Source organism: Ornithorhynchus anatinus, chromosome 14, assembly GCF_004115215.2.
Source record: "Ornithorhynchus anatinus isolate Pmale09 chromosome 14, mOrnAna1.pri.v4, whole genome shotgun sequence".
Lineage (NCBI taxonomy): Eukaryota > Metazoa > Chordata > Mammalia > Monotremata > Ornithorhynchidae > Ornithorhynchus > Ornithorhynchus anatinus.
Window position 1 is genome coordinate 12,806,355 of NC_041741.1, and position 26,246 is coordinate 12,832,600.

At 40.6% G+C, this 26,246-nt stretch overlaps 1 protein-coding gene across 2 annotated transcripts in view; it reads right to left on the reverse strand.

The window, feature by feature from the left end:
- The window catches only part of SNX6 (sorting nexin 6), a 31,992-nt gene that overhangs the window by 2,146 nt on the left and 3,600 nt on the right, over positions 1-26,246 (reverse strand). Inside the window, exons 3-13 of one of the 2 annotated variants that reach the window (XM_029078995.2) lie at positions 20,779-20,883; positions 20,072-20,182; positions 17,065-17,186; positions 14,917-15,040; positions 11,830-11,925; positions 10,131-10,236; positions 8,246-8,321; positions 7,571-7,610; positions 3,963-4,046; positions 2,755-2,914; positions 2,582-2,667 (exon numbers count right to left, since the gene is read on the reverse strand). In XM_029078995.2, the coding sequence (XP_028934828.1) occupies positions 2,582-2,667; positions 2,755-2,914; positions 3,963-4,046; positions 7,571-7,610; positions 8,246-8,321; positions 10,131-10,236; positions 11,830-11,925; positions 14,917-15,040; positions 17,065-17,186; positions 20,072-20,182; positions 20,779-20,883 (1,110 nt within the window). Of the gene's footprint in view, positions 1-2,581; positions 2,668-2,754; positions 2,915-3,962; positions 4,050-7,570; positions 7,611-8,245; positions 8,322-10,130; positions 10,237-11,829; positions 11,926-14,916; positions 15,041-17,064; positions 17,187-20,071; positions 20,183-20,778; positions 20,884-26,246 lie in introns of both variants that reach the window. The other variant, XM_001512119.6, reaches the window with a different exon arrangement.

Sequence of the window (26,246 nt, forward strand, 5' to 3'; positions counted from 1 at the left end):
AATGGATGCTGGGCACACATGAATATCCGTGTCTTCTGACATGACGTGGTACACTACCAAGATCAACACATGCAGTTGGGAGAATATTGCCTTAATTCCTTACGGGGTTATATCCAAAATGTGTTGAGAAGACACTAATTATGGAAGAACTAAGTGTATTTGTACTTTCCAGAATGGAAAACACATCAATCCCTTCACTGCTCTCCACTTGAAATTTCTTCATTTTTCCTACTTCTGGTGGAAATATTTGGTTAGACCATCAGGTTATCGCACTTGTTAATACTGAATGAGAATTCACACTTGGCATTTCTTGATGAGACAACTTTGATCACTTTCCAAAGTTGTCTATAAATGGTACACTTATATACTTACCTGTATAAGGAAGTCAACTTCTGGGAACCTAACTTCTGAGCACACAAGTTTCAGATCACTCTGAAAATATAGCCCTAAATATCCCACTGTTCTTAAGAGATCCAAGTGAGTGGTTCAGACGGGCAGAATGGGAATGGAATGAAAGCCTGGAATGTGAAAATTTAGTTATCCAGTTCACAATATACAAGCCATGGCCCAATCCAACAATATTCAATTGTCTGGTTTTATAATTCAAGGAGAAAGCTTGGAACAATGAGCCAACCTAACAGCCCGTGTCATGTGTCTGTTGGTAAATCTTGTTGGACGCTTTAAGATGTTGGCCAAACTCTTCACGCTTCACACACCCATACCCACTGTGGCAGGTTTCTCCTGATCCTAGTGTGGATTCCAACTACAACCTAAAGCCAAACAGCATGGCCTAGTGGAAAAAGCACAGACTTGGGAATTAAGACACCTGGGTTCTAATCCCAGCTCCACCACTTATCTACTGCATGATCCTGGGCACGTCACTTAACTTCTCTATACTTTGGTTCCCTCATCTGTAAAATGGAGGTTAATTAAATCCTACTCCCTCCTTAGACTGTGAGCCCCATGTGGGGTAGGGACTGTGTCCAACTTGATTAACTTGGATCTACCCCAGTGCTTAGAAAAGTGCTTGGCCTATAGTAGGTACTTAATAAGTACCTTAATTGCTGAATGTGATTGGATCTCATTTGCAACTTTTTCTTAACTTAAAGAATGACCTCTTTCTATACTATTTTAGCAATTTAACACGTGGTGCTTGGAGCTCACTGTTTTGTGACAGTGAGTTCCAGTGTTAATCAGAGTGCTACCTCACATCTATTCTTGGTTTGTGGCCAATACTTCTGAATGTTCTGAGCTCCATGTTGTGAAAAACACTAGAGTTCTGCATTAGCTTTCTTTACACTTCAGCTTAGTAGCCTGCTCTATGACTGCATACCACAGCACACAGAGGCTCACAGATAGAGTTCTCAGCTGAGAGGAACTGTTGATAGGACTGATTGCTTCGAATTAGGGAATTGAAAGTTTCAAGGCATCTGTGGCCTGCTTTTAATTTTCACTTCACAAAGAAGAAACAGGAGATCATTTCCCAAAATGTTATTTGCTTCTGTAAAGTACAAAGGTGGTTGGTTTTGGCATTTTCTTTTTAGCATGCAAATATAATTACATTACTCACTCTCACACACATACACCTCTCCCCTCACCTAATAGCCATATCCTCTTTCTCCCTTTCCTCAAGATGGAAAGAATCCCAGGCATTCCCAGCTCCCCTACAGCCCCAGTAGCTGGATAGGAGGTAAACTAATATCATTCTTTCACTTTCTTCCAAAGAGCTGAATGCTTTTCACAAACAGTACCTTATTTGAAATAGTCCTGCAAAGGAGATCAGGGCAGGCATTACCCTTGTTTTACAAGTGGAGAAACTGAGGCACAAAAGTTAAGTGTCTTGTTCAAGATCAAAAAGGAATGGAGGCACTTGCACTGCACCATCTTTTTCAAATTTAAAGAATACAAGCAAACATTTCCCTTGAATAAATTGCTGCCAACAATTAAGATCTAATATAAAAGCTCTGCAGTGATGCTATACATAACCTTGTGATATTTAGCAGAGCAGGTCTTAGTTGTTGTTCAGAGCAACAACCATGATGACAATTAGAAAATCAGGTAAAGGCCAATGGATAGTACTGTTTCTTGCCAGGCAGTTGGAATTTGAGCTGGCAAGCCTTTCCCAATGGTCTACTTAGAGCAGGTATTATTTTTCACAAGGAGAAAATCTGGCAAAATGATTTAACGGATCACCAATAAACAAAAATCTTCAAGCAAATGAAAAGATTTCCACGATCCTTTAGGCATAAATCTAACACCTTCAAAAACTATAAATTCCTATTGAGGAGGTCTTTCAGATCACCTCAACATATCTTCATATTTCCTCAACAAGTTTTCTAGCAAAGCTCTGTGAGGACGAGTAGCTACATGAAACTAGTTTAATTTCAAGAGCTTTGGTTGCACTCCACAGCATGGAAGGTTGCACGCCACAGCATGGAAGAGGCAGACTAGTAGGATAGACAGATTTAAATTATTGCCCAGGACAAAACAAAAATTGTTACTCAGGAATGTCCATTCGCTTTTCTCAGGTGAACTAGAATTTCTAGCATTGCAAACCTTAAATAGTATATTCAGTTATTACCTTTGCATGCTTCAGCTCCAATTCTGCCAATTCCACTAAATTTTTTCTGAATGCAGCAACTCTTCTAGTTTTAAAGTCTATAAGTTCTGTAAAAGAAAGAAACTGAAATTTGGCATCTCTTGCACACTCTGGCCCGGGACATTCTTTACAAATAAAGATTGCCCGAAAAATACCTTGCTTTGCTGATTCTGATATTTTTTCAAATTTCTGACAAAACATTTGCTGTGAGGTTTCTGCCTGAAGAACATCTTTATTCTTGGCTCTGGCTTTATCAAGTGCTTTATTAGCATTTTCATAATCCACAAGTGATCTCGATCTTCTGTACAAGAGATCCTGAAAAACAGTACAATTCTGAGTAAAATAGGCTACCTGGAAGCCATAGCAACATGTCACTCCCCTCTATCTGCATGTGTGCAGGTTTTGTCCTGCCGGGCACCCCACAGCCGAAAGGTTGCAGAATGAGAAGTTCTGGGAGGGACTGGAACTGGATCCTCTAACCCAGAGACTTTCACCAAGGGTACATGAACCTCCAGAGCAGCCCAGTACATCAGAAGGCTGCCTCACCCACAGCCCTCCCCTGCCTCCAGGCCATACTTGCATCCTGGATCATTTTTCTACATAGTTGTTCTATACCTTTATTGGCTCAATTTGCAAAAAGCCTCCCATCTTTACCTATTCCTCTTCTAGCGAAGCAGAAACTCCTCACCACTGTCTTTAAGGCACTTAATCAGCTCTCTTCCTCCCTCTCCAAATCCCCATCTTCAAAGACTTTCTAAAATCACTTACCTTCCAGGAGGCCTTCCCTGATCAATTTGGATTTTCTCCTCCCACTGCCACTTCAGTACCACTTACTCACTTGTATACTCACAACCTCCTGAAGCAATTACATACAAATCTTACATACCCAATCACTTCAGAACTGACTTATATACATACCCCACATTCCTTCTTCCTCTGTCTTGAGGGCAAGGATTATGTCTGCTAACTAGTCTTTCTGTGCTCTCCCAAACGGTAACCTTGGCCTGCACACAGTAGGAGTTCGATTAAGTGCAACTAATTGACTGAGAAGGAGAGATAATGGGAACTCTGGGAAGCCCAGCAGGGACACCAGCAGTGGCAGAGACAGACGGAAAAAGTGCTGTGCTCAGTGTTTCGGGCTTTGAGGCAAAGCAGCAGTTTGATCTGGAAGCCCCGGCTCTCATCTCCACCAGGAGGATGGTTGGCTCCAGTGAGCATTTGGGTATGCAGGGATGGAAGAGAACTTTAGGATGGCAGGGAAACAGTTTATTGAAGAAAAAATCCCTGGGTCTAGTCGGAACTCCAATTGCCTACACAAATCGACACAATACGAGCAACAACAAAAATGAAGTTACATTCTCACCTTAGCAGCTTGAGATTCCCTTAAGTAATATTTTAGAAGGTCAGAGAGTTTGAGATCCTCATCAGCAGACACTCGTGCTTCTATCTTCTGAAAAAGGAAAAGCAATGTAGGTTTTTCAGACAGGTGAGGGTGAGTGCTTAACTTCCTCCAGAATTACCATGTTGAGTGAGGAGACAGATAGGGATTGATTATCAAAGGTGCAGAGTTTCCATTCTCTTAGTTTATTTCATGGGCCCCTTCTCTGCCTCCAACCCCCTAACTGTGGGGGTCCCTCAAGGTTCAGTTCTGGGTCCCCTTCTATTCTCCATCTTTACCCACTCCCTTGGAGAACTCATTGGCTCACATGGCTTCAACTACCACCTCTATGCGGATGATTCCCAAATCTACATCTCCAGCCCTGATCTCTCTCCCTCTCTGCAATTTTGCATTTCCTCCTGCCTTCAAAACCTGGATGTCCTGCCATCACCTCAAACTTAACATGTCAAAAACAGTACTCCATATCTTCCTACCCAAACACTGTCCTTCTCCTGACTTTCCCATTCTGGTAGACAGCACCACCATCCTTCCTGTCTCACAAGCCCATAACCTTGGCATCATCCTTGACTCCTCTCTCTCATGCAACCTACCTACCCAATCGATCACTAAATCCTGTCAGCTCAATCTCCACAACATTGCTAAAATCTGTCCTTTCCTCTCCATCCAAACTGCTACCATGTTAATCCAAGCATTTATCCTATCCCACTTTGATTACTGCTGACCTCCCCGCCTCCTGTCTCTCCTCACTCCAGTTCAAACTTCACTGCTACCCAGATCATTTTTCTACAAAATCAGTCAATCCACGTTTCCCCACTCCTCAAGAACCTCCAGGGGTGCCCATCCACCTTTGCAACAAACTCCTTACTATCAGCCTTAAAGCACTCAATCACTTTGCCCTCTCCTACTCAACTACAACCCAGCCGCACACTTCGCTCCTCTAATGCCAACCTACTCACTGTACTTCGATCTCATCTATCTCGCCAGTGACCTCTCACCCACTCTCACCTGGAACACCTTCCCTCATCATATCTGTCAATTACTCTCTCCACTTTCAAAGCTTTACTGAAAGCACATCTCCTCCAAGAGGTCTTCCCTGACTAAGCGCTCTTCCTTTTCTTCCACTCCCTTCTATGTCGCTCTGACTTGTTCCCTTTAGTCATCCCTCCTCCTGATGCCATAGCCCTTTTGTACATATCAATAATTTATTTATATTAATGTCCATCTTGCCCTCTAGACTCTAAGCTTGTTGTGGAAAGGGAATGTGTCTGTTATATTGTTACACTGTAGTCTCCCAAGTACTTAGTACGGAGCTCTGCACTCAGTAAGCACTCAATAAATATGACTGATTGATTGATCCCAAGCCTTCTTCCTCCCTCCCTCCTCTTGCCAGACATCACCCTGATCAATAGCATTCCCAGGATAGGCTGGGAGGGAATCCAGATGCAACTCAATCCTGCCACTTAGTCTCAGGCTTAACAGCTCCGGATGGGGTTTAGATTTGCTTTCATTCATCTTGCTACCCCGGCCCACTCTACTACCAAAATGGAAAGAGAAATGGAAAATCCCTAGAAAAGATGCTTTTACTTTCAAGTCTGATTACAACTTAAGATGACTGAGAGGCAAGAGTGTTGCAAGAGATTCCAGCCCTAAAACCTATGAGGTTATTTTGTACTCTTCCTTCCCTCTCCCTTGGGAGCGATTTCCTCCAAGTTGTGATCCAGAACTTCTTCTACTTTGAAACATTTACATCATTGAGGGTAGGCAGATCTATGAAAGCCAGGAACAAAAAAGAAACCTCCTGACTTATGTTTGGGGCCAAGATGCAGATCTTCTCTCCTATTGCTGCCTGGAGACAACCTATTCCCTGGTCTGAGAGATCATGCTTCAAGCAACGCCAACGAGCCAGAGAGCAGCTGCATTCTGGAAACTAATCTATAATTTGAATAAACTGTAAAATATCCAAAGGAGCTGAATGATGTCTGACCCCCAACCCGCCCTTGACTGTAAGCTCACTGTGGACAGGGAATGTGACTATTTATTGTTGTGATGTCCTCTCCTAAGCGCTTGGTACAGTACTCGGCACACAGTAAACGCTCAATAAATACGACTGAATTAACTGAATGAATAAATGAAAAGTCAGAGCTTGGAACTTATATTTCAGTCAAATTTGCTAGGAAACAGACTGTCCTGTTTTTTCACTTTTTCAAAGGAAAGCCACTCCCAAGGGCTTAAGTAGTCATTAAAAAAAGTCCCCTTGATAGACTGAAAACTTGCCATTTTCAGAATCTTTTACCAAAGTAAGAATTCAAGTCAAGAATGATATCCCTAATATCATCTGTTTAAAAAAATACCCTCTGAATTTTGTTGTTCTAAATTGGTACCCATTAAACAATGATGATGGGATTTATTAAGAAGTGATTACTATGTGCCAAGCACCGTGCTAAATGCTGGAGTAGATACACGATAATCAGATCAGAGATAGCCTTCATTTCACAGGGGGATCATAGCAAAAGGAAGGGAGTGCAGTTATTTTATCCCCATTTTACAGATGAGGGAACTGAAGCACTGGGAAATTAAGTTTCAAGGTCACCCAGCAGGCAAGAGGTGGCATTTGGACTAGAACTCAGGTTTTCTGAGTCCCAATCCCTTGGTCTTTCCACTACGCCAAGCAGTTTCCCCAAATATTACCATAACAGGTACTACCAAAAAAGGGAATTCCTCTAGACTTTTGTTTAATGAGCTTTAAAAGTTACAGCTATTTGTAAATTGACTGCTATCACACCAAACTTCTAACTAAGCCATTTCTATAGAGTCTACAATTCCTCCCAATGGTCAGGAAAAATCTAGAAGAAAATAAGTTCTGCTGGCTCCTTTAATGCCAACCTACTTATTGTCCTTCGATCTCACCTATCTCGCCATCAAACCCTCACCCATTGTACTTATGTACCTATCTGTAATTTATTTCTTTATATTATTATCTCTCTCTCCCTATAGACGTCTTGTGGGCTGGGAACATATAAACCAATGTTGTTATATTGTACTCTCCCAAACATACAATACATACATACTCTCCCGCATACAATCGTTAACTGGTCTGAGGCTGGCCAAAGACAGGCTGCAATAACGGAATGTCAAAATTCTCAGATTTCTACAACCCAAATGTTGCTGTGCCCTCTACTAGCAGTAAGGCCAGATTTATTGATGAGTAATTTAAAGCAGTATTGAAAGCCTTGCTATAGCCAGATTGTAATGAAACTATTGCTTTATCCCGATCTATGAGGCCCACTAATCTGACAAGTAATGTCCTACGCCTTGTTGTTTGTGGAATTGGCCTTGCCCTTCATAATGAATTACAGCTTCCCCCCGTGGACTAAAAACAGTTTGGAAAGCATAAATCAGCACACTCATTTCCAGTTAAACACCCTAGGGTTGAATGATTCTATCCCTCCAGTATTTGAACCCAGTCACCCCATCCCTTCTATTATAACTAAGTTCTGCTCACCCTGCCTGCTAAAAGCAAGCATATTTGACACCCCCTTCCCCCTTCCCCAAACTGCAATGACGGTACTTACTCGTGTTTTATCAAACAACTCGGACACTTTGAGAAAAAATCTGGAAGGGGAAAAATTTTTAATCAGTTGCATTCTTGAAAGTCATTGATTTTTCCAATTCATTTCCAGATTTTTCAGCAGTTACTCAAATACCCATGTTAATTTTAAGCATCCGGTCTCTCTAGTATTAAAAAGGAAAACACTATGTCTTGCCTAAATTCATCTGGATAAGAACACAGATACAACAAGCGAATCTGGGTCACAGAAAAGAGCTGTTTTGGAACATTCATGATACAACAAGCAAATTTGGGTCACAGAAAAGTTTGTTTTGGAACATTTATGTTAAAAGATATCTGAACACTCATAAGAGGTGCCCCTCTCGACTGTAACCTCATTATGGACAGGGAACACGTCTGCTAATTCTGTTGCACTGTACTTTCCCAAGAGCTTACTACAGTGCTCTGCACATGGTAAGCGATCGATAAATACCATCGATTGATCGACTGAATGATGAATCAATCGCTTTTTCCCCCATAACAATCTTCACTAAAGGGTCTTTAGAAGTGAAGTGACTGTATGTGATTAGGCCAAAAATGAGGAATCCCAGTATTGCTAGGTCCAAAGTACATATCAAATTTGCTGTATTAATACTTCTCCGCGCATTTATCTTTAATGCTATTTAAACAAAGTGCTTACTTGCATATATCGGTAGAGTCTTGTGTTCCTAATGCATATAATGAAGAACCGATTCTATTATAATCATCTGCAGCACCTAAAAAGATAGTTTTTAAGATTTAATTTATCATTACTTTCCAAAATAAAAAAAATTGGGGGGCAGAGAATATAAAGAAAAATACCAAGCTATATAATTCCTCTAAACTATACTCTTGAAAAGGATTTTTTTTAATGTTCTCATATTGCTAGTCAGAATTCAGATTCTAAAGTCTCCTGCATTCTGAATAATGAAATCCATTCATTCATTCATTCATTCAATAGTATTTATTGAGCGCTTACTATGTGCAGAGCACTGTACTAAGCACTTGGAATGAACAAGTCGGCAACAGATAGAGACAGTCCCTGCCGTTTGACGGGCTTACAGTCTAATCGGGGGAGACAGAAATCCATTCACTGCTTTTACACCACCAAATTCTGATTTAGAAATCAAGCATTCATACAAACTTATTTAGGGAGTAACGATCAAAAGGAAGAGAAAGCTAACAGGTTATTTTTTTCTCTTTATCTGGCTGACATGAATCATGACTAAAATGGTGTACTAGGTCAGCCTGACCTAGAAATGTTATATTCCAGTTTAGATAATCCTAAACTGCATCTGGGCAGAGCAGTTTATTCACTAAACTCCACAGGGATAGAGCTATGGATAATCACTGAATGTGGTAGTTCAAGATTAAAAAAAGGATGGACAAGCATAGCTGAGTTTATCATCACAGAAAGTTGTGTAGGCAGAAAGGGTACGGGGCAGGTGCAGAATGGGTTAGGAACATTAGAAGATACGTGAGGATGGATATCAAGGAGGGAAATTAAGCTCCTTTGGTGACATTGTGGGAGACACAATACTAGACAGACCCGATGTGGAATATGTTTTTTTCTTATATTTACTGCTCTCTCTTTGCCCCAAGCACCAGCACCAAGCACCAGAAAACTGATTTTGAAAACTGATTTTGAAAACTGATTTTTATAAGTTCAGGTAATTGTATTTAATATGAAGAAAAAGACTTTGCCCTCCAATTGTTTAGACATTCAAGTTCACTATCATTTTGAAATTCTCTCTCTCAAAGCGGTATTCTATTGGGGGAACTACCTGAGAATTCTCAAGCTTCTTTCCAGGACTTATACCTTAACCACAGCAGGTGATTCTCTATTTTTCTGACTCCTGACTTTTGTCAGGGAGACCCGCTTGCTATCTATTACTTGCAAACTTCTAAGTTGGCCAAAGGGCAGGCTTCCAGGCAAAAAGGTCATTTTAAACATCACTTCTCTCCCGGCCGCGGCCCTTTGCCACATAGGGTGGTTCTCCAGGAAGTGAATGAGAATGGCTATGCCAGCTCAAGGGACGCTACTCCCCTCATAATGCTTGGTGCATGCCTGGTGGGGACACATTTTCCTCACTAGGAGGCAAATACAATGCAAATCTAATTCACATGACTTGCTTGGGCTATTCAACATTAGGGCGGAACTGAGATGCAAATTAAGTCTCCCACTTCTTTAGTTCAGAACTGTATTCCTTATTGTGAAATTGAAATGTGTAGGTTGCCTGGCTTTGCACTTGAGGAAATTTGCAAGTCACTAAGAGCAAGTCTTCTAGTGAAAAACAAATATCAAAAGTAACTTCCAACCATCCCCAAATGAATGATTAAAGAAGAAAAAGACCATCACTATGTTTGAGACTGCTTATTCCCACTGATCTTTTAGAGCTATAGTCAAATATGAAGCTGCATAGGACATCGGATTATTCACCAGAACAAAACTATTTCCAACTGCAGAGTCATTTACATTAGCCCTCAACCAACTGAATCAAGCACATTGTAATTTCACCTCCACTTCTAAGACAGCATAACCTTACTTTTGTGTGACCTTGTCATCCTATCCGATTTGGCAGATGCATCCTTAACTCGGTTGTGATATTCTAAAAGGAATGTTCGCTCATGCTCAAAGAAGTCATCTACGTCCTGTAGATCAAGACAAAATAAACACATGGTTTTCATCTGCCCATAGTCTCCAAAATCTTCACTTGTCTCTGCCAGAGTTCTAGGTAAATCACTTTATGTAAAGCAAGGGGGTTGGACAGCTAATGGGAACTCCTGCACATGCAAGAGAAGCTTCTGATCAAACAACATGCAGGCCAGAGGACTGGAGAGAGAGCTAGTCATGAAAAACCACCTCCTTTGTACCCATTCCACCCTGCTAACCTTTCCCTCTATCCCCCAGAATTCGATAAACTATTGGGTAGTTATCAATTAACACAGTCTGAAACAAAACAAAAAGACGACTTGCATAAGAGGCGACTGGAGAGAACAGAGGTTTTCAATCACATCACCTGGATGCTTCCCCTCTAGATTATAAACTCGGGGTGGGCAGGGAACATATCTATCAACTCTGTTATAATGTACTCTCCCAAATGCTGAGTACAGTGCTCTGCACACACTAACTGCTCAAGAAATACGATTGATTGATTGATTCTGCAATTTTAAGTCTGAGTGACTCATACTATTCAGAGAGTGACCTGAAACTGGGTACTTGGCAGCAGGCTGCACTGGGCTCTTCATGAAATGTTTTTGGTGGGTCTCTGGGCACTAGGCCCTAAATGCAAAATCCTCCCACATTTGTGCCTTTAGCCTGTTCACTTCCCCATTGTGGCAGTGTCAAACTGACAGTGAGGAAGGAGATTTGAAAAAAAATAAAGCAACTTTAGTTCTGTATTTTGGGCTCCAGTACATGTGTCGATGAGCTTAGTGAAGCAAACCAGATTAAAATATCACCTTGAACAACTGAACATTTCAAAGGGGTGACAAAGTGGTGAGTTTGAGCTGCTTCACAAAGGATTCACCCACCAGATCCCAGCAGAAGTTTAAGCCCATTAGTTAACCTCCATAGCAATACTGATTAAACTACTCAAGGAAATGGGTTCCAACTGTCCTCACCCTTCCCAGAAAATAAACTGCCTTTTTAAAATCTACATTTCCTCTACTCCATTACTCACATGAATTAAAGTATCTTTTTAACAAAACCCTTCATGTAATTTCATTTTCCTAAACGACTGCAACTGCAACATAATTCACTTTTAAAACCCATTACACACCAAAAAAACCCTTTAATTGAGGCAGTTTCATCATTCAGTAGAAGGGTTACACAGTAAAGGGTTGACATTTCAAGGGTTCTAAAAAGGCCTCTGTACTGAAGTCTCCCCACAGCTATTAAGAGCCAAGCTCATAGAGCCAGAGTTTAGGCAGCGGCCTAGATGCCTTTGGCTCTCCAGGGAGAGAGGTCCACTACCAATTAAACAAGCTCTGAACAAAACAATAGAGTGTGAAATGAGCATTATTGTAAATGTAAAGATTTACATTCGATAACCTGATTCATGAGCCTAGTTAACTGAGCAGAGCAATATCTTTTCATACTCTCTGGCACAATTAATTCCAAGTTCATGTACAATGACTGCATTTAAAGTCCTGCCTTCTACCTATTTGGAATTTGGTTCTCCCCTCAATTTAAAAGATGGCAAATTGTACTTCAAGTTAATAGAGTTGGAAATCAAGTCTCACCTTTACTCCAGAAACAATGACACCATCAGCTGACTTCACCATGCTTTTAAAGAAATCTTCAAGCTTCTCTTTCTTATTTTTCCCACGAACACTCAACTGAAAGATAAAGACAAGTTTTTGGTTGGGGTCTTCTTGAGAAGAAAAAGGAGGCATCTTCTGGTGGTTATAATATTTTAAACTCCGGGTGCATTTAACATTACCTGTGGAAAAGTCATCATTCTGTTCAGAACTCATATTAAAGGAGGCAGTGGGAGAAGATGCACAGTTTTTCTTGTGGTTAGATTTGTTGGAAAACAAATGCTACCAGTTTCCACAAGGGCCTTGGCTGAAAATTATCCTTTTATTTGAGTAACCAAAGGCTCCTGAGACTACGGCCGCTCCCAGAGAGATGACCTGTCCAATGGGAGCCGAGAGGCAGGAGTAAGCTTTCCAACATTGAAAATATAGGCATGGTTGTGACTGTTGAAAACAAGAACTGACCTGCCAGAGAGGTAATAAGCCTGAGGACTCCTCATGGGCACAGAACACTTCTGCCAACTCTGTGTACTGTACATTTCCGAACGCCTAGTACAGTGCTCTGCACATATTAAGTGTTTAATAAATACCCCTGACTGATGGATTGACCACTCTCCCTAGCATGATAATATTTACATCCATTGTCAGCTCATATATAGTTTTTTCCTTACACGTTTTGGCTAGAACATGAGGGAAGTATTGGGAACATTCTTCCAAAAGCACATGTCTGCCTAGATAATGTGCACATATGCATGACATTAGTCACAGCTTAAGTATTATAATGTGAGTTTTCCTTTAAAGAAGTTCCTTCAAGAACTCAAACCCTGCACCATAAGCGGAGGTTAATAGTGATTCGGGCTCCTAGTTCCCCCATTGCTACTTGTGGTTTGCAAAATACTTTTTTTTTAATGGTATTTGTTACTCACTTACTCTGTGCAAGGCACTGTACTAAGCACGAGGGTAGATACAAGCTTATCAGGTTGGACACAGTCCCCTGTATGGTTCACAGCCTTAATCCACGTTTTACAGATGAAGAAACTGAGAGGCCTAGAGAAGTGACTTGCCCAAGGTCACAGAGTAGACAAGAGGCAGTGCTGGGATTAGAATCCAGGTCCTTTGGACTCCCAGACCCGTGCTCTATCCTGTAGGCCACACTGCTTCAAAAATAGCATTCCTGTCTCCCCAACGATGGTCACTTCCCCACTTCTGGCCAACGAGCCTTGGGCAAGTGAGCTGCAGAAGGAACAGGTGGTAAAGAATTTGTTTGAGATTCATATTATTAAACTAAAAGGAAGTTTGTCTAAGCGTCAGACTGGAATTCAGCAATCCTGTTTTTTTATTCTGACTCTTACAGTTTGCTATAGGCTTTTATACTGCTCTTGAGGCACCAGTACAACAACAGCCTTGTACATCTATAATAATTATGGTACTTGCTAAGTCTTTACTATGTGCCAAGCACTGTGCTAAGCCCTGGAGGCTCACAGTGGTCCAAAAATTTGGGCCAGGCTGATAAACCCTTGGGCAGTGAACTCAGAAGCATATCCAGTCCATTCTTTCCCCTGTAGAGGGGCAGACATGGTTGTATTAACTGGTAAGCTCACTGCTAAGGGAATGTGTTATAGTGAATTCTCTCAAGCACTTAGTACAGTGCTCTGCACACAATAAGCACTCAAATATAACTGATTGACAGGATTCTTCTGCAGACTTACGTGGTCCGGGGAAAAGCCCCTGCCCCATGTAAATACAGAATGCAGCACCCAAGCCCAGACAATACTCCACAGAGCGCACAGTGCTGCTGGGGCGAAGGGGGACCGGGGGAGGGAATGTTGCCTGGAAGTGTGATGATTAGTGACGTTGTGACGGCACTTTTACTCTTCGTATGGCTTCACTCCCGCAAGGACCTTAAGTATGTGGCTCTGAGAACCATTTGGGAGGGGAACATGGGGAGAGGGAGCACTTCCTATTCCACTAGGCCTGTTCAATTAGGCTCATCATATAATCACAGGTCTGCTTAGCGAAATCAGTGGAGGGAACTTCCTCTCTCTTCCACAGTCCTGCCTCACCACTTCCCCCAACACACAAACCGCCCCCAATACCTTCCAATAGAGATAGGCCTGCTCAGAATTTTGGGAGCTAATAAACATCTTGGCTCTAAGCATTTAGTCCTACAAGCACATCCCTGCAAGCTGCTACAGAATTACTGCAAATTATTGCTGAGTATTTAGCTTGGTACACAGAGATAGGAGAATCGAAAAATAGTAAAGGGGGCATCGCAAAGGCAAATCAAGAATTTGGAATAACTCTGGAAGATATAATTATTATTATTGTATCTGTTAAGTGCTTACTTTGTGTCAAACACTGTTCAAAGCGCCGGTACAAGTTAATCGGGTTGGACAGAGTCCCTGTCCCACATGGAGCTCACACTCTAAGTAGGAAGGAGAACAGACATTTAACCTCCATTTTACAGCTGAGGACACTAAATCCCAGAGAAGTAAAGTGACTTGCCCAAGTTCACACAGCAAGCAACCAGTACAGCCGAAACTAGAACCCAGGGTCCTCTGACTCACTGCCTTTTCCACTAGGCCATGCTGCTTTTTCCTATCCTCTTCTTTCCACCCTTTTTGCTCATCCCATGCCTCATTCAAATTCTGTTTCCCTCTTGTCAAAGGTCTTCTGGGTCTCCCGGTTTCCTTCAGAGTTTTTCTTTGAAACTAGGCTAGAAGGGCAGAATCATATACCAGAGCTGAGTCAGCACCAGTGATCAACCATAGAAGAAGCAAGGTGCATATCTGGAGTTTTTGTTCTCACCTCTAACAATCATTTATTTGGTGACCTCAGGCCTCACTAACTTTTAGTTTAGGAAGATACGTTTTACTGAGCTCTAGTGCACCAGGCACTGGCAGTGTGAATTACTGTCATTTTAACGACAAGGTCCCGAGGCTAAAGTCGGTTATATTATTAACAAATCCCTGTAAATTACTTCAGAAGACAATCTACAAGGCACCTAGTTTTTTCCACCTGCACAATGAAACAGAGCGGCTAATGGTTCTGCCAATACACTTTCGTACTTACATCCTGGTTATATTCCAAGAAAACATGGAAGTTTAAATCTTTCCGCAAAATAGGATGTGCTGCCACCCGACACAAGAACACTTCATGCATTGCAACTGTCTTCTTGAAGATTGCCAGATACTCTCTGCAAGTAATGAACAGAAGTAATGGTAAAGCGACTGAACCATTTCCACCAAAGTTCTTCACTTACACCAGGCAATTCTTAAAATTATACCAAATGCCAAATTAGAAATCCAGGGACACTATTAACGTATAAAGAGATGTCAGTCAGGCTGTTAACTAAATCGTAATACTTCCTTCTTTCGAAAGGGAACGATATTTCACATATGGCTTGTTACTGCTTAAAAGTGCTTTGTACTTTTCTAATTATAGAATTGGATATTCGGGGTTGTTTTCCCTTTATACCAATCACAAAAAATACCCCAAATGTAACCTTAGGTGTGTTGGTTTCCAGTTCCACACAAAGCATACTATTTACTTAGCCCAAAATTAGGACAATATTAAACCCTTTGGCAGGTAAATCTCAAAATAAAAATCATTCGAAACAGATTTTGCAACAGAAATAACAGATTTTCGTTGACTGCCTGGGCCCTAAACATATGGAAAACACTGTAGACATATTTAAGCCTGGCACTATGGGTAGGATAGTCAGGTTCTAACGTAAAGATTTCTCTCGTCCAGTAGTTTCAGTGACCTCACACAGGCAGTACGACAGTACTGGCTTAAAAAACACAGCTTGGGGAAAGGCCTATGTAACTGAGGCTCTTGCTTCAACTACATGCAAGGAGGACCAGAAGTTTTACATACCAGCATACCAGCAGGACCAATGTTGGGAGAAGTTTGATCTCTGTGAGGGTAGTCATTCAGTGAAGACAAAAAAGAAGAATGCAGAGGATGGAGGTGGCAGTAGAAGAAACCCAAGGTTTCTGTGTTATCCAACCCCTAACCAGACCACAAAAGAATCATGATCAGGGCCGCTGGAAAAATCACAGGTTCTTCAATATTAATCTGCTTTGCTAATTTCCAGTTTTCAGCCTTACAAACTATAAGTGTATATGTCTTCTGCTATCAGATTACCGCTTGCTGTATAAAGCACTGGCTTAGTACTGAAAAGCATTGCCTCAGCAGGTTTTAATACTAAAGAAGAGGACTCATTGCCAAAAGCAGTTTCTCCTGCCAGTATGAAGCTTGGGAAAAGAGCCATCTAGCAGCAAAATGAATATACACCTGAAAACTGGAGCCATTTGAAAGACAGGAAAAAAGCAAAGATGTAAAGGGGGGAATGATTGAAAAAGGAAAAAGGAAATGGTACATAAAAGGAAAAAGATTTTCCTGTGTGACTTCCACAGTGTCAAGCAGCACCACAGAGCAAATCTCAGGTTTCTACCAAATGACTCACTTTTGGAGGAGGATCCTCTAGAATTTTAACTGTAAAACATAGATCCCTTCAAAAGGTCTAATAAGCCCTCTAGCAGGATTATTAAGTTTCTGATCGGTGTGGAACTGGAAATCTACATGATCACTACGAGAGATGCTGAGAGACTAGAGGTTTGATGTAGCTGGTGCCTTTCCCGTTCCTTTCTTCATCTGTAGTTGTTACCCTAAGTACCTTAGCAGGTCCTTGAGCAGGTTACAACTTCAATTTGGGGGGACACAGGAAGGCAGCAAAGGACACTGTTTATTTTTCAGGATATTCATATATATTACATATACATATATGTAAAGAACAGCTGAGGCCATAAGTCTATGATGGAACTAAGTTTACATGCTGAAGAGAGAGAATATGGTCAGTAAGAACTGAGAAGTAAATACTGCTTGCATGTGCCTAAAAAGCTTCTTTACTTTTCTTGTAACCCTGTGGATAAAAATTCTGGTCATTTTCCACTTTCAGCACACACATGAAAAAATGCCCCATTTAAGAATTCCCAATTTGGCAAGTTGGCAAGTCCCAAGTGTTTACGATTTTCCTGATGGCACTGATCATGACCATTAAGTTAACAATGGTTATGGGGTAACTGGAGATGCTCAAACCTGCATCTTCCAGGAAGGGTCACTGTGACGAAATGGTCAAAAGGATGGGGTAGCACAGAGCACCAAAAAAAAGGTGTCATACAAACCACATTCACAGAGACACTGAAATGCACGTACGCTTCAAGTTCCTGTTTCATCTTTGTAAATTCTTCCTTAGTCATCGACCCTTCTCCTTCCCCAAGTTTCTGGAGTTTTTCTCTTGAAGCATCAAAATCAGGCCGTGGCGGTGCTGGTGGAATCTGTAATGGAGCCAACCAGAAACGCATGAGACATTTTACCCTTCTAGAAGTGAAGACTCACTTCTTTAGGAACCCTAAAGGATATTGCGTCTTCAATAAATCATTTTTAGTTCAGATGAACCCTTGCTCCTCACTTCAAATGAGAAAAGCTGTGACCATTACTCTTGATATGGGTGCAACACTAATGATTTTAATGCTGAAAGATCCTATTTAATTGGATTAAATATACTTATATTCAGAGGTAGCTCATGATGTAATCCAAATTAAGTCATTTTGAAGGGTTTTTTTTAAAAAAAAATCCAACAGACCACAGCACTCCCCTCATTCAATGCCCTTCTAACATCCCACTTTCCTCTATCAAGCCTTCTCCAATTAGTTCCTAGAGCCCCACGGCATACAAACCCACCATCCAACTCCAGCCTTCTGCACTTCATATCTATCCTGAGGTTTTGCATATATAATAATAATAATGTTGGTATTTGTTAAGCGCTTACTATGTGCCCAGCACTGTTCTAAGCACTGGGGTAGACATAGGGGAATCAGGTTGTCCCTCGTGGGGCTCACAGTCTTAATCCCCATTTTACAGATGAGGGAACTGAGGCACAGAGAAGTTAAGTGACTTGCCCACAGTCACACAGCCGACAAGTGGCAGAGCTGGGATTCGAACTCATGAGCCCTGACTCCAAAGCCCATGCTCTTTCCACTGAGCCACGCTGCTTCTCATGCTTCTCATATATGCTACTCATCTGTATAACTGACAATTTCCTTTGATTACATTATGGTCAGGAATGTGTCACTCCCTTGTTTTGCCCTTCTGAAGCACGCAATACAGTGCACTGCACCTAAGGGTGCTCAATAAATACTCTTATTACTACTTCTATCTTAAAAGAAGGAATTCAAATTTCCTCAAAACCGTTTTCCACCTCAAATTTGTGATTCCTTAAATCTGCACCTTTTGATCACTGACACGCAGATATTAATAACAGGGATATATCTTGTTCCAGCTCTCTGGCAGAGGAGGAAGGCGGCTTTGAAAGGATAGCCTTGGGCTTTGCAAATGACCTCTTACCCAAGGTAAATTTAGGCAGACAAGTATAAAGAACTATTAATTTTACCAGTTCGATTTATTTTATTATCTGAATATGTTAGGGGAAAAGGCAGTTAAGTTAAAAAAAAAAAGATATTAGTAAAATTGTTCTACCTGTTCTTGTAGCTATTTTCAAGGCTGGGATACTTATGTACTTGTTCAAAAATAAGGTTATGGCCTCAGGTGTTCTTATAATAAGATCACTGATTGAAAACAAAATATGAGATCTACTATTTCAAATCTCTGAAATATCTTGAAATTAAAGAAATAGAGCAAATTGAAATACTTAGCAATTCCAGTTACATTCCACCTAAACCCTATAGGTCTAATGACCACCTAAGCAAAATTCATCTGGAGGTCAAAGGAAAAAAATGCAAAAAAACTAATTACAATATAAACTTTCCAATCAGATAAAAGTTTAAGAAGATTGGCTTCCTTTCTCCTTCAAACCACTTTACCGGATTTTCACAAAATTTGTGCTAGTTAGTCAACAGTGGAATAAGCTCAACTCTTCTTTATTTTTTTAATCTTCCAGGCAACAGTGAAAGTAATCCAGGTGGAGTTTCAGTTGGTGAAAAACAGAATGAACAGCAGAGAAGCCAAAGCTGGTGATTTCTGCAGCATTTAAAGGAAAGGAACTTGAACAAAACTGCTCTCACTCGTTACTGTCTTTTATACTAAAACTCTGCACAGTTCCGACCAATGATCTGCTATATTTGACACTTGTGACATAAAATTCCATTACAAAAAATAATCTAAAACATTCCAACTAGATGCTAGCTACCAAAACAGAACACTGAATCCCAAAGTAATCACTTATTTTATCAAAAGGGAGTCCAAAGCTATGGCCTGGGTATGGGTTTGGATTCCCATATATCTCAAATTTCCTCATGTTAATCTTCACAAATTGACTGATTAGGATAGAGGTGGAGAAACAGGCATAAAAAAGAGGATCTCAAAACTAAAACCCAAAGTGACCCTTGGGGGGAAAAAAACCCCTTAATTTTAGATTTCAGTGCATTAGCCCAAAGTGATTGGTACAGTGTTATTTTCCACAGTCCCTAATAGAAAGGACAAAACCTAACATTAAATCACCAGAGGAAAAGCAAGTAAATTGCCCCCAGAAAGTGTCCTAAAATAGTGGAGAAATCCACTAACCAGGAATTCTCCCAGAGAGAGCACTAAACCCAGGAGGCTAGATTGTAACTCACTAACTACATAGAAGTTAAAACAGGCATGGTTTACTTACCTGCCTGGAATTATTCCAAAGGCTAACATGATTCCATTATTTCCACAAAAACAATGAGTTTGTAAATTTTAGAAATAAAATTCAACTACATCACTAATTTTAAACAACCAAGAAATATGCATCTGTTGTTAAAAAATGATCTAAATCATCTTCATCCCTACTTTCTGGACAGGAGTTTCTCTGAAACAAAAATATTTCACAATCACCATACTAAGTCCCTGAAAACTCATGTCAGGGACAGTTATCACAAGATATTAGGAGCCCAGTTTTCTCTGTGGCTAACAAACTACAACGATCTGCTAAAAGTAATCGAGGTAGTCTGAAAGAGTTAATGCTCCTTCCAAAGTGCCTCAATCAAGTCTAGGAAGAAGGCTCAGTGGATGAAAGAAGTAAAAAAGTGACACCCAGAAATACAGGAATGAAATTCACCCTTCAAAAAGTTATTTCTGAGTTGGAATCAATCACTTGAAGTGAAATGAGTTTTGCTCATGGTCAGAAACGTCTATAAAATGACATTAATGGGGGTAATTAAGCATGCACAGTACTTACGATGTATCCTGCATAGTCTTCATTTTCAACAAAGGAATCATGAAGCCAAATAAACTCCTCATGTTGTCGAACAACGGAAAACTCACTCTGTTTAAAATTTGGTAATGAACTCTGCAAAGATACACATTCTAAAGTTAAGAGAAAATCACTCACAATTTGTATGTACCTTTTATATTATTCTCAAAAATGATATTCTTCATAACCAGAGAGAAAAACAATCATTAGAGTAGTTAGAAAAATGAATTGGCAAATTTACTATACTGATGCCACTATGAAGAAAGTCATCCTACTGGTAAATATTAAAGCCAACTCTTCACACAGAAAAAAAATGTGTCCAAAATTATAAAAAGAGCCTAGGAGTCAAATTCAGAACTTGCAAAATAATTTTTTTAAAAGAGGTAAAAAGTCAGTATCAGATTAAAGATTAGGAAATTAGGTGACAATAACAGATTCAAATTTTTTATATAGAATATATAAGGAGAATATGAAAGCTCATATTCTTCAGCACTAGCACATTAACAATGTTTCATCTATCTTCTCAAAGATCTTGGTAATCCTGAATTAATCAGTTGTAAAATATACTGATGTTTTAGTTAATTTATTATGTCGACTAGGTTCAAAATCAGAGTCCAAACAAATGTCTAGTTACCTAAGTAACATTAACCGAAGAAAAGCCCAAATAATGCAAAGTAGAAAACCAGGTTTACCTTCGTGTGAACGGTGAATTTCACTTTGTCCCTCTCACTAAGAGCATCAGAAATGTCCACCTGAAGGGCAGCATCGCTCTGAAGATCAACATTTATTGCTCTCAGCTAAACAAAGAAATTCAACTTTAATGAAAATGTACTTGTGAGTTTACATACCAGTACTTCACTCTTCTCACTTTTTGATTTTTTTTCAACTTTGGCGGGAGAAAAAAATATGTAGAATATCCTAAAAGTTTAACCCAAACACTTGACATTTTGGCAGATATGGGTAGGGGCAAATGGGGGCTGATGGAAGGATGCTTCTGAAAAAAAGGCTTTCCCAACCACCCTTCATTCTGTTTTGGCCAATTATATTTCAACATGACTGCATGAGGCACACAGAGCAGACAAAGATTCTCTAGAGTTCCTTACAAAGGACAGACTGTATACTATCAGTTGACCATTAAAAACTACAAGTAAACTAAAATATTTTAGATCTGACTAAAAAAAAAAAACAAGAAAATTCACAGAAAAAGGAATATGAGCAAAAGCTCTAAAATTGATTTATGTTGGCAATCTATGAAATTGTTTCCTTCAGAATACATTTTCCAGTGCATAAGTACAAGGATTTTATTTTACTATTTACTAACCACAGTATACCCTAATAATCCAATATGCATTTTCCTCGGTAATTGCTCCTACAAACTTGTCCATGTGCAGAAGTTTCCTCTCACACATCTTATTAAGCTCCCATGACTGTTTCATCACCTCCCTTATCTTCCCTTTCTTTTGTGCACTTCTGCATTCTAATATCATGACGCTTGGGAACTTGGGGACCAACCAGAACAGAAAGTACCATGCTGATACGATACAACATGGGGGACTTTTGAAAAGAAGAGACAGTTTTTACATTTTGGCCACTATATGCCAGACGAAGAATAAAAGGAGGGCCTTCTCTTGCAACAGCTCAGAAAGCTCACTCTGTATGAGTCCAGAAAGTGTGTTTTATGTAGTAACCACGTCCCCTTTAAGTCATTAACCAGCTCAAAAGGTAGAGTACTGTCATTTAAAAATAGGAAGCTGCTTCAAACAGTAGCCTCACTGCCTCCAGCTACTGCCCTGTACTTCTGTTTTCCACTGGGTCATTGTTCTATTCAGCTGTTTACCCCAAATGCACAGCCTTACAGTGATTGTTTTTACATGCTTTACCCCCAAAATGAATTTCATTCAGTAACCACATCTCCTTTAATTCATTAGCCAGCTCAGAAGGTGATGAACTGCCATTTAAAAATAGGAAACGGTTTGAAACAGCACCCTCACAGCCTCCAGCTACCTCCGCTTAGTTTTGTTTTCCACTGTCATTTCTCTATTTTAACTGCTTACTCTCCCATTTACATTGTGAGTCCCAATCTGCTAACCTTGTATTTACCCCCGACTTAATACAGAGTAAACACTTAGTGACATTACTACTAGAGAACATAAGAAACGCTATTTTCAGAGAAGCAGCGTGGCTCAGTGGAAAGAGCACGGGCTGTGGAGTCAGAGGTCATGGGTTCAAATCCCGGCTCGGCCACTTGTCAGCTGTGTGACTTTGGGCAAGTCACTTAACTTTTCGGTGCCTCAGTTACCTCATCTGTAAAATGGGGAATAAGACTGTGAGCCCCACGTGGGACAATCTGATTCCCCTGTGTCAACCCCAGCGCTTAGAACAGTGCTCGGCACATAGTAAGCGCTTAACAAATACCAACATTATTAACATTATTATTTTAAATCCATCTGATAACTGTCAACTAATTTTTCTGGGAAGGGTGGGGTGGTGCTGTTCTTAATCCAAGACCTAGTTTCTTTTGGCATCCAAGTTTCAGACCAATGAGTCTCAAGAAAATGTTTGTGAATCACATGTGTGACTGCAATAGGATGATGGTGATATCTTGGCATCCCTTTCATTAACATTGCTCAATGTGTTCTCAGAAATCAGTTAAAACAGGAAGCCATTTCCTATGCCATTCCAGCATCACCCACTGTTTCCAGTCTGAACAAGCACTGGGGAAATGGGCAAGGAAGTCATTGTCTTCAGTGGGCTCAAGGATACCAGGGAGTGCTCAGGTTGGGGTTCTCTAGGCTGTAGGTAGAAGAACCAGGCTGGGCCCGTGGGTCCTGAGTTGGACTAGCCCATAGATGAGGACACTCTCACTCCAAATTTGGCCTTATTTGGGCCAAAAGGACTACAAAGCTGCCACATAGGTGTGATGAATTTATTCAGAGACAAGCTCCAACTCACTGAACATGCAAGCTCACTCGCTTAATGCTAAAACAATACACCATCAAATGAAACTTTGGCAAATTGTGCTCTGTTCAGCATGCAAATTAATCTATATGTTGCCCTGTTGAAAAAGTATGCTTACCAAACTGAATAAGCAACTCCCCTCAGAACTCTGACCTTCTGGTCGGTCCCTGCTGGGTCCCGTCAGATTCAGGAAAACCAGACTCGTGCCGGACTTTTCGCCTTGTTGGATCCCAGACCAAACCAGACTCCTGAAACCCCTACTGACTCCCAAGCCTGATTCCTGGAAACAAGTGGGCCCTCCTGGGCATTTGAATCTGGGGGCCCCCCCTAGGCCCGGATGTATATATATGTATGATTCCATTTGTCTATTTGGATGGTCTTGATGCCAGTCTACTTGTTTTGTTTTGCTGTCTGTCTCCCCGTTTTAGACTGCAAACCCGTGTTGGGCAGGAATTGTCTCTATCTGTTGCCTAATTGTACTGTCCAAGTGCTTAGTACAGTGCTCTGCAGACAGTAAGCGCTCAATAAATATGATTGAATGAATCCATCTACAGGCCCTCCCTCCCTTCCTCAAGAAAGATCACTTTGGATACAAACCCAAATAATGAACCACACAAGATCCTAAACCATGGGGAGGAAACCAGTAAAACAGAGGATGAGTATTAACCTGCACCCTCTATGTTACTAGGAAGGATCTGCTTCCTCTTCCCTTCTGTCACAAAAGAGCAACCGGAATTGCTTTGCCGAAAAGCGGCACGCAGGCTGCTCCCATCCTAGCTAAAAAGCTGTTGCCTGATGAATACAGTAGATGCCCACACTACTACTCCTGTAAAAGAGGAAAGTGTAAATACATCTTTCTACTTTGGGCTCCTTAACTCAGCCAACTCTTCTTTCAGTCATATGGATTTAAATACTGGCTTAATTGCTTGCAAATTTTGGCTTAACTGTTGTAAATTTGTCATTTTATTCTAGTATTTCCCGTATCTATAAATTATTTTAAAGTCTGTCTTGACAACCCCTCAAGTCTGTAAGTCCTTGTAGGGCAGAGATCACATCTATCGACTCCATTGTATTGCATTTTCCCGAGTGGTTAGTACTGTGCCTGCACACATTAAGTGCTCAATTAATACCAATAATTGCCTGCCAGGCAAAATTCATGAAAGAATATTAGATGTTTGCAAAGAGGTATGTGTGACCTGCTTAGCAGAATGCTCTCAACACACTAGTATCAACTAGTGTAATCCTCCGTGAGTTCCAACAAGCACATTTGGAAATTTTTAAAAAAATCACAGTGGGGGAAGTTAGGGAGAAGGGGGTTAATCTTGGGTATAACAAGTAAACACAGAGAGAGGCTGCAGAGAGGGAATAAGACAAAGAAAAACAGACAAACTAAAGACCTTACTCACAGGCAAAGAGCATCTGACTAGGCTGAACTGTTTGTTTGCCTGGGGAGTCAACGCCAACACGTGCTGAGCCTAAATATGTTTTTGTGGACCATATCTGTTGATGCTACCAACACCAGTGAAGGATAATATTGACAGAAGACCAACTGCAATGTTTTGCTCTTTGGAGGAAATAAATGTTAATATTATGGTCCACCCAAGATGATGTTATAAAAGCAAGGACAGATTATTTAGAAATCTTCATTTACTGTTAATACAGTACAGCATCAAGATATTACTTGTGGCATACTGTGCTCTGTTCAGCATGCAAATTAATCTATATGCTGCCCTGCTGAAAAAGTATGCTTATCAAACTTTTTATTTGAAGATAAGCTACTGGCAGTGATTGCTATCTAGGTTTCCCAGTAGGCTGAAAAGACTTTTTAAAGCCCTTATAAAATGCATTTATGTAAAAATTGTGGTTTCTGTCTAAACAATTTTATAACCTTTATTTGTGGCCAACCAGGGAGACCCTACCTGAACCCAGAATCATCCCTGGAATATCATCTAGAAAAGTTTGTTGACTGGCCATTTCATATAGATTCCACAAATTTCTTCAGTTGAACCATCACCCTTCTACAGGTCTCAATCAATCAATCAGTGGTATTCACTGAGCTCACACTTTGTCCAGAGCACTTGGGAGAGTACAGTACACTGAAATATTCATTCTCTGTTTTTCCAATTCCCCAAAGACCTTTTTTTTCGCATTCTAGTCCTCTCAAATCAGGCTCATCTAACCTACAGTACTTTTACCAAGCTTTCTAACTGCCTGTAATGCTCTGCCTTCTAGCACGGCAAAGGAAAACAATCTGGCCATATTGTCCAATTCCTTCCCTCAACAACCGAAAGGCACTTGGATAAGGGAAAATGAGATAACTGACACTTGAACACTGAGGCTGCCTTATACTTAGCGTGGTCACTTAGGGGCCCTCCAAGATCTTGGCCACTGAGCTGCGTGGGACATCGCATGCATTACTCCCAGAACGAAATGTAGCAATATAGTCCCAGGCAACACTGTAGAAATCTGTCCGAGGCCACCTGAACCTAAAGTGTTTCTTTAAGGGGTCTACTGATCATCAAACTTGCTTCAGGGCCTGCTGAAGCAGGACAGACCAGTTGAAATTGGGCATAGGGCTACCCTACTTATACTGCTACTATATATGCAAATTTTCTACTATACCTTTAATTGCTGTAACGTAGATATATATATACTTTACATATATATAATATATATATATAATTTCCTAGGTACCAGAAGTTTACTTCAGAACTTCCCAAATATTTTTCAAATGCTTTAAAGCCTACCAAATATAAATCAGTGTTAACATTTGACTGCTTAACAAAGTTTCATGATGGTATAACATTCTGGTTCCTGAGGATGTTTTTCCATTCTCATACTAAAACCTGGGTCTGACAGAAAATATCCCCCAATCACAAGCTACTTCCTTTTAATCAATTGCATTTACTGAGCAGGTACTGTCTGCAGAGCACAGTACTAAGCGCTTGGGAGAATTCGATATAACAGTTGGTAGCCACGTTCCCTCCCCACAGTACTAGTACTAGGAACATCTTGTAGAGTACTCATTTCCACTTTCGCAAGCACATTTTTCCAAGAGCATAAAAGAAACTGAGACCAATTTTCATTTTAAAAACCCCTCAACTCCTGCAAGAACTGTACTGGATTTCTACATTACCAAGCATACTGTTTCTGAACATGTACATGGTGTTATAAGCGGTCACCCTTCATTGGAGGAAATACA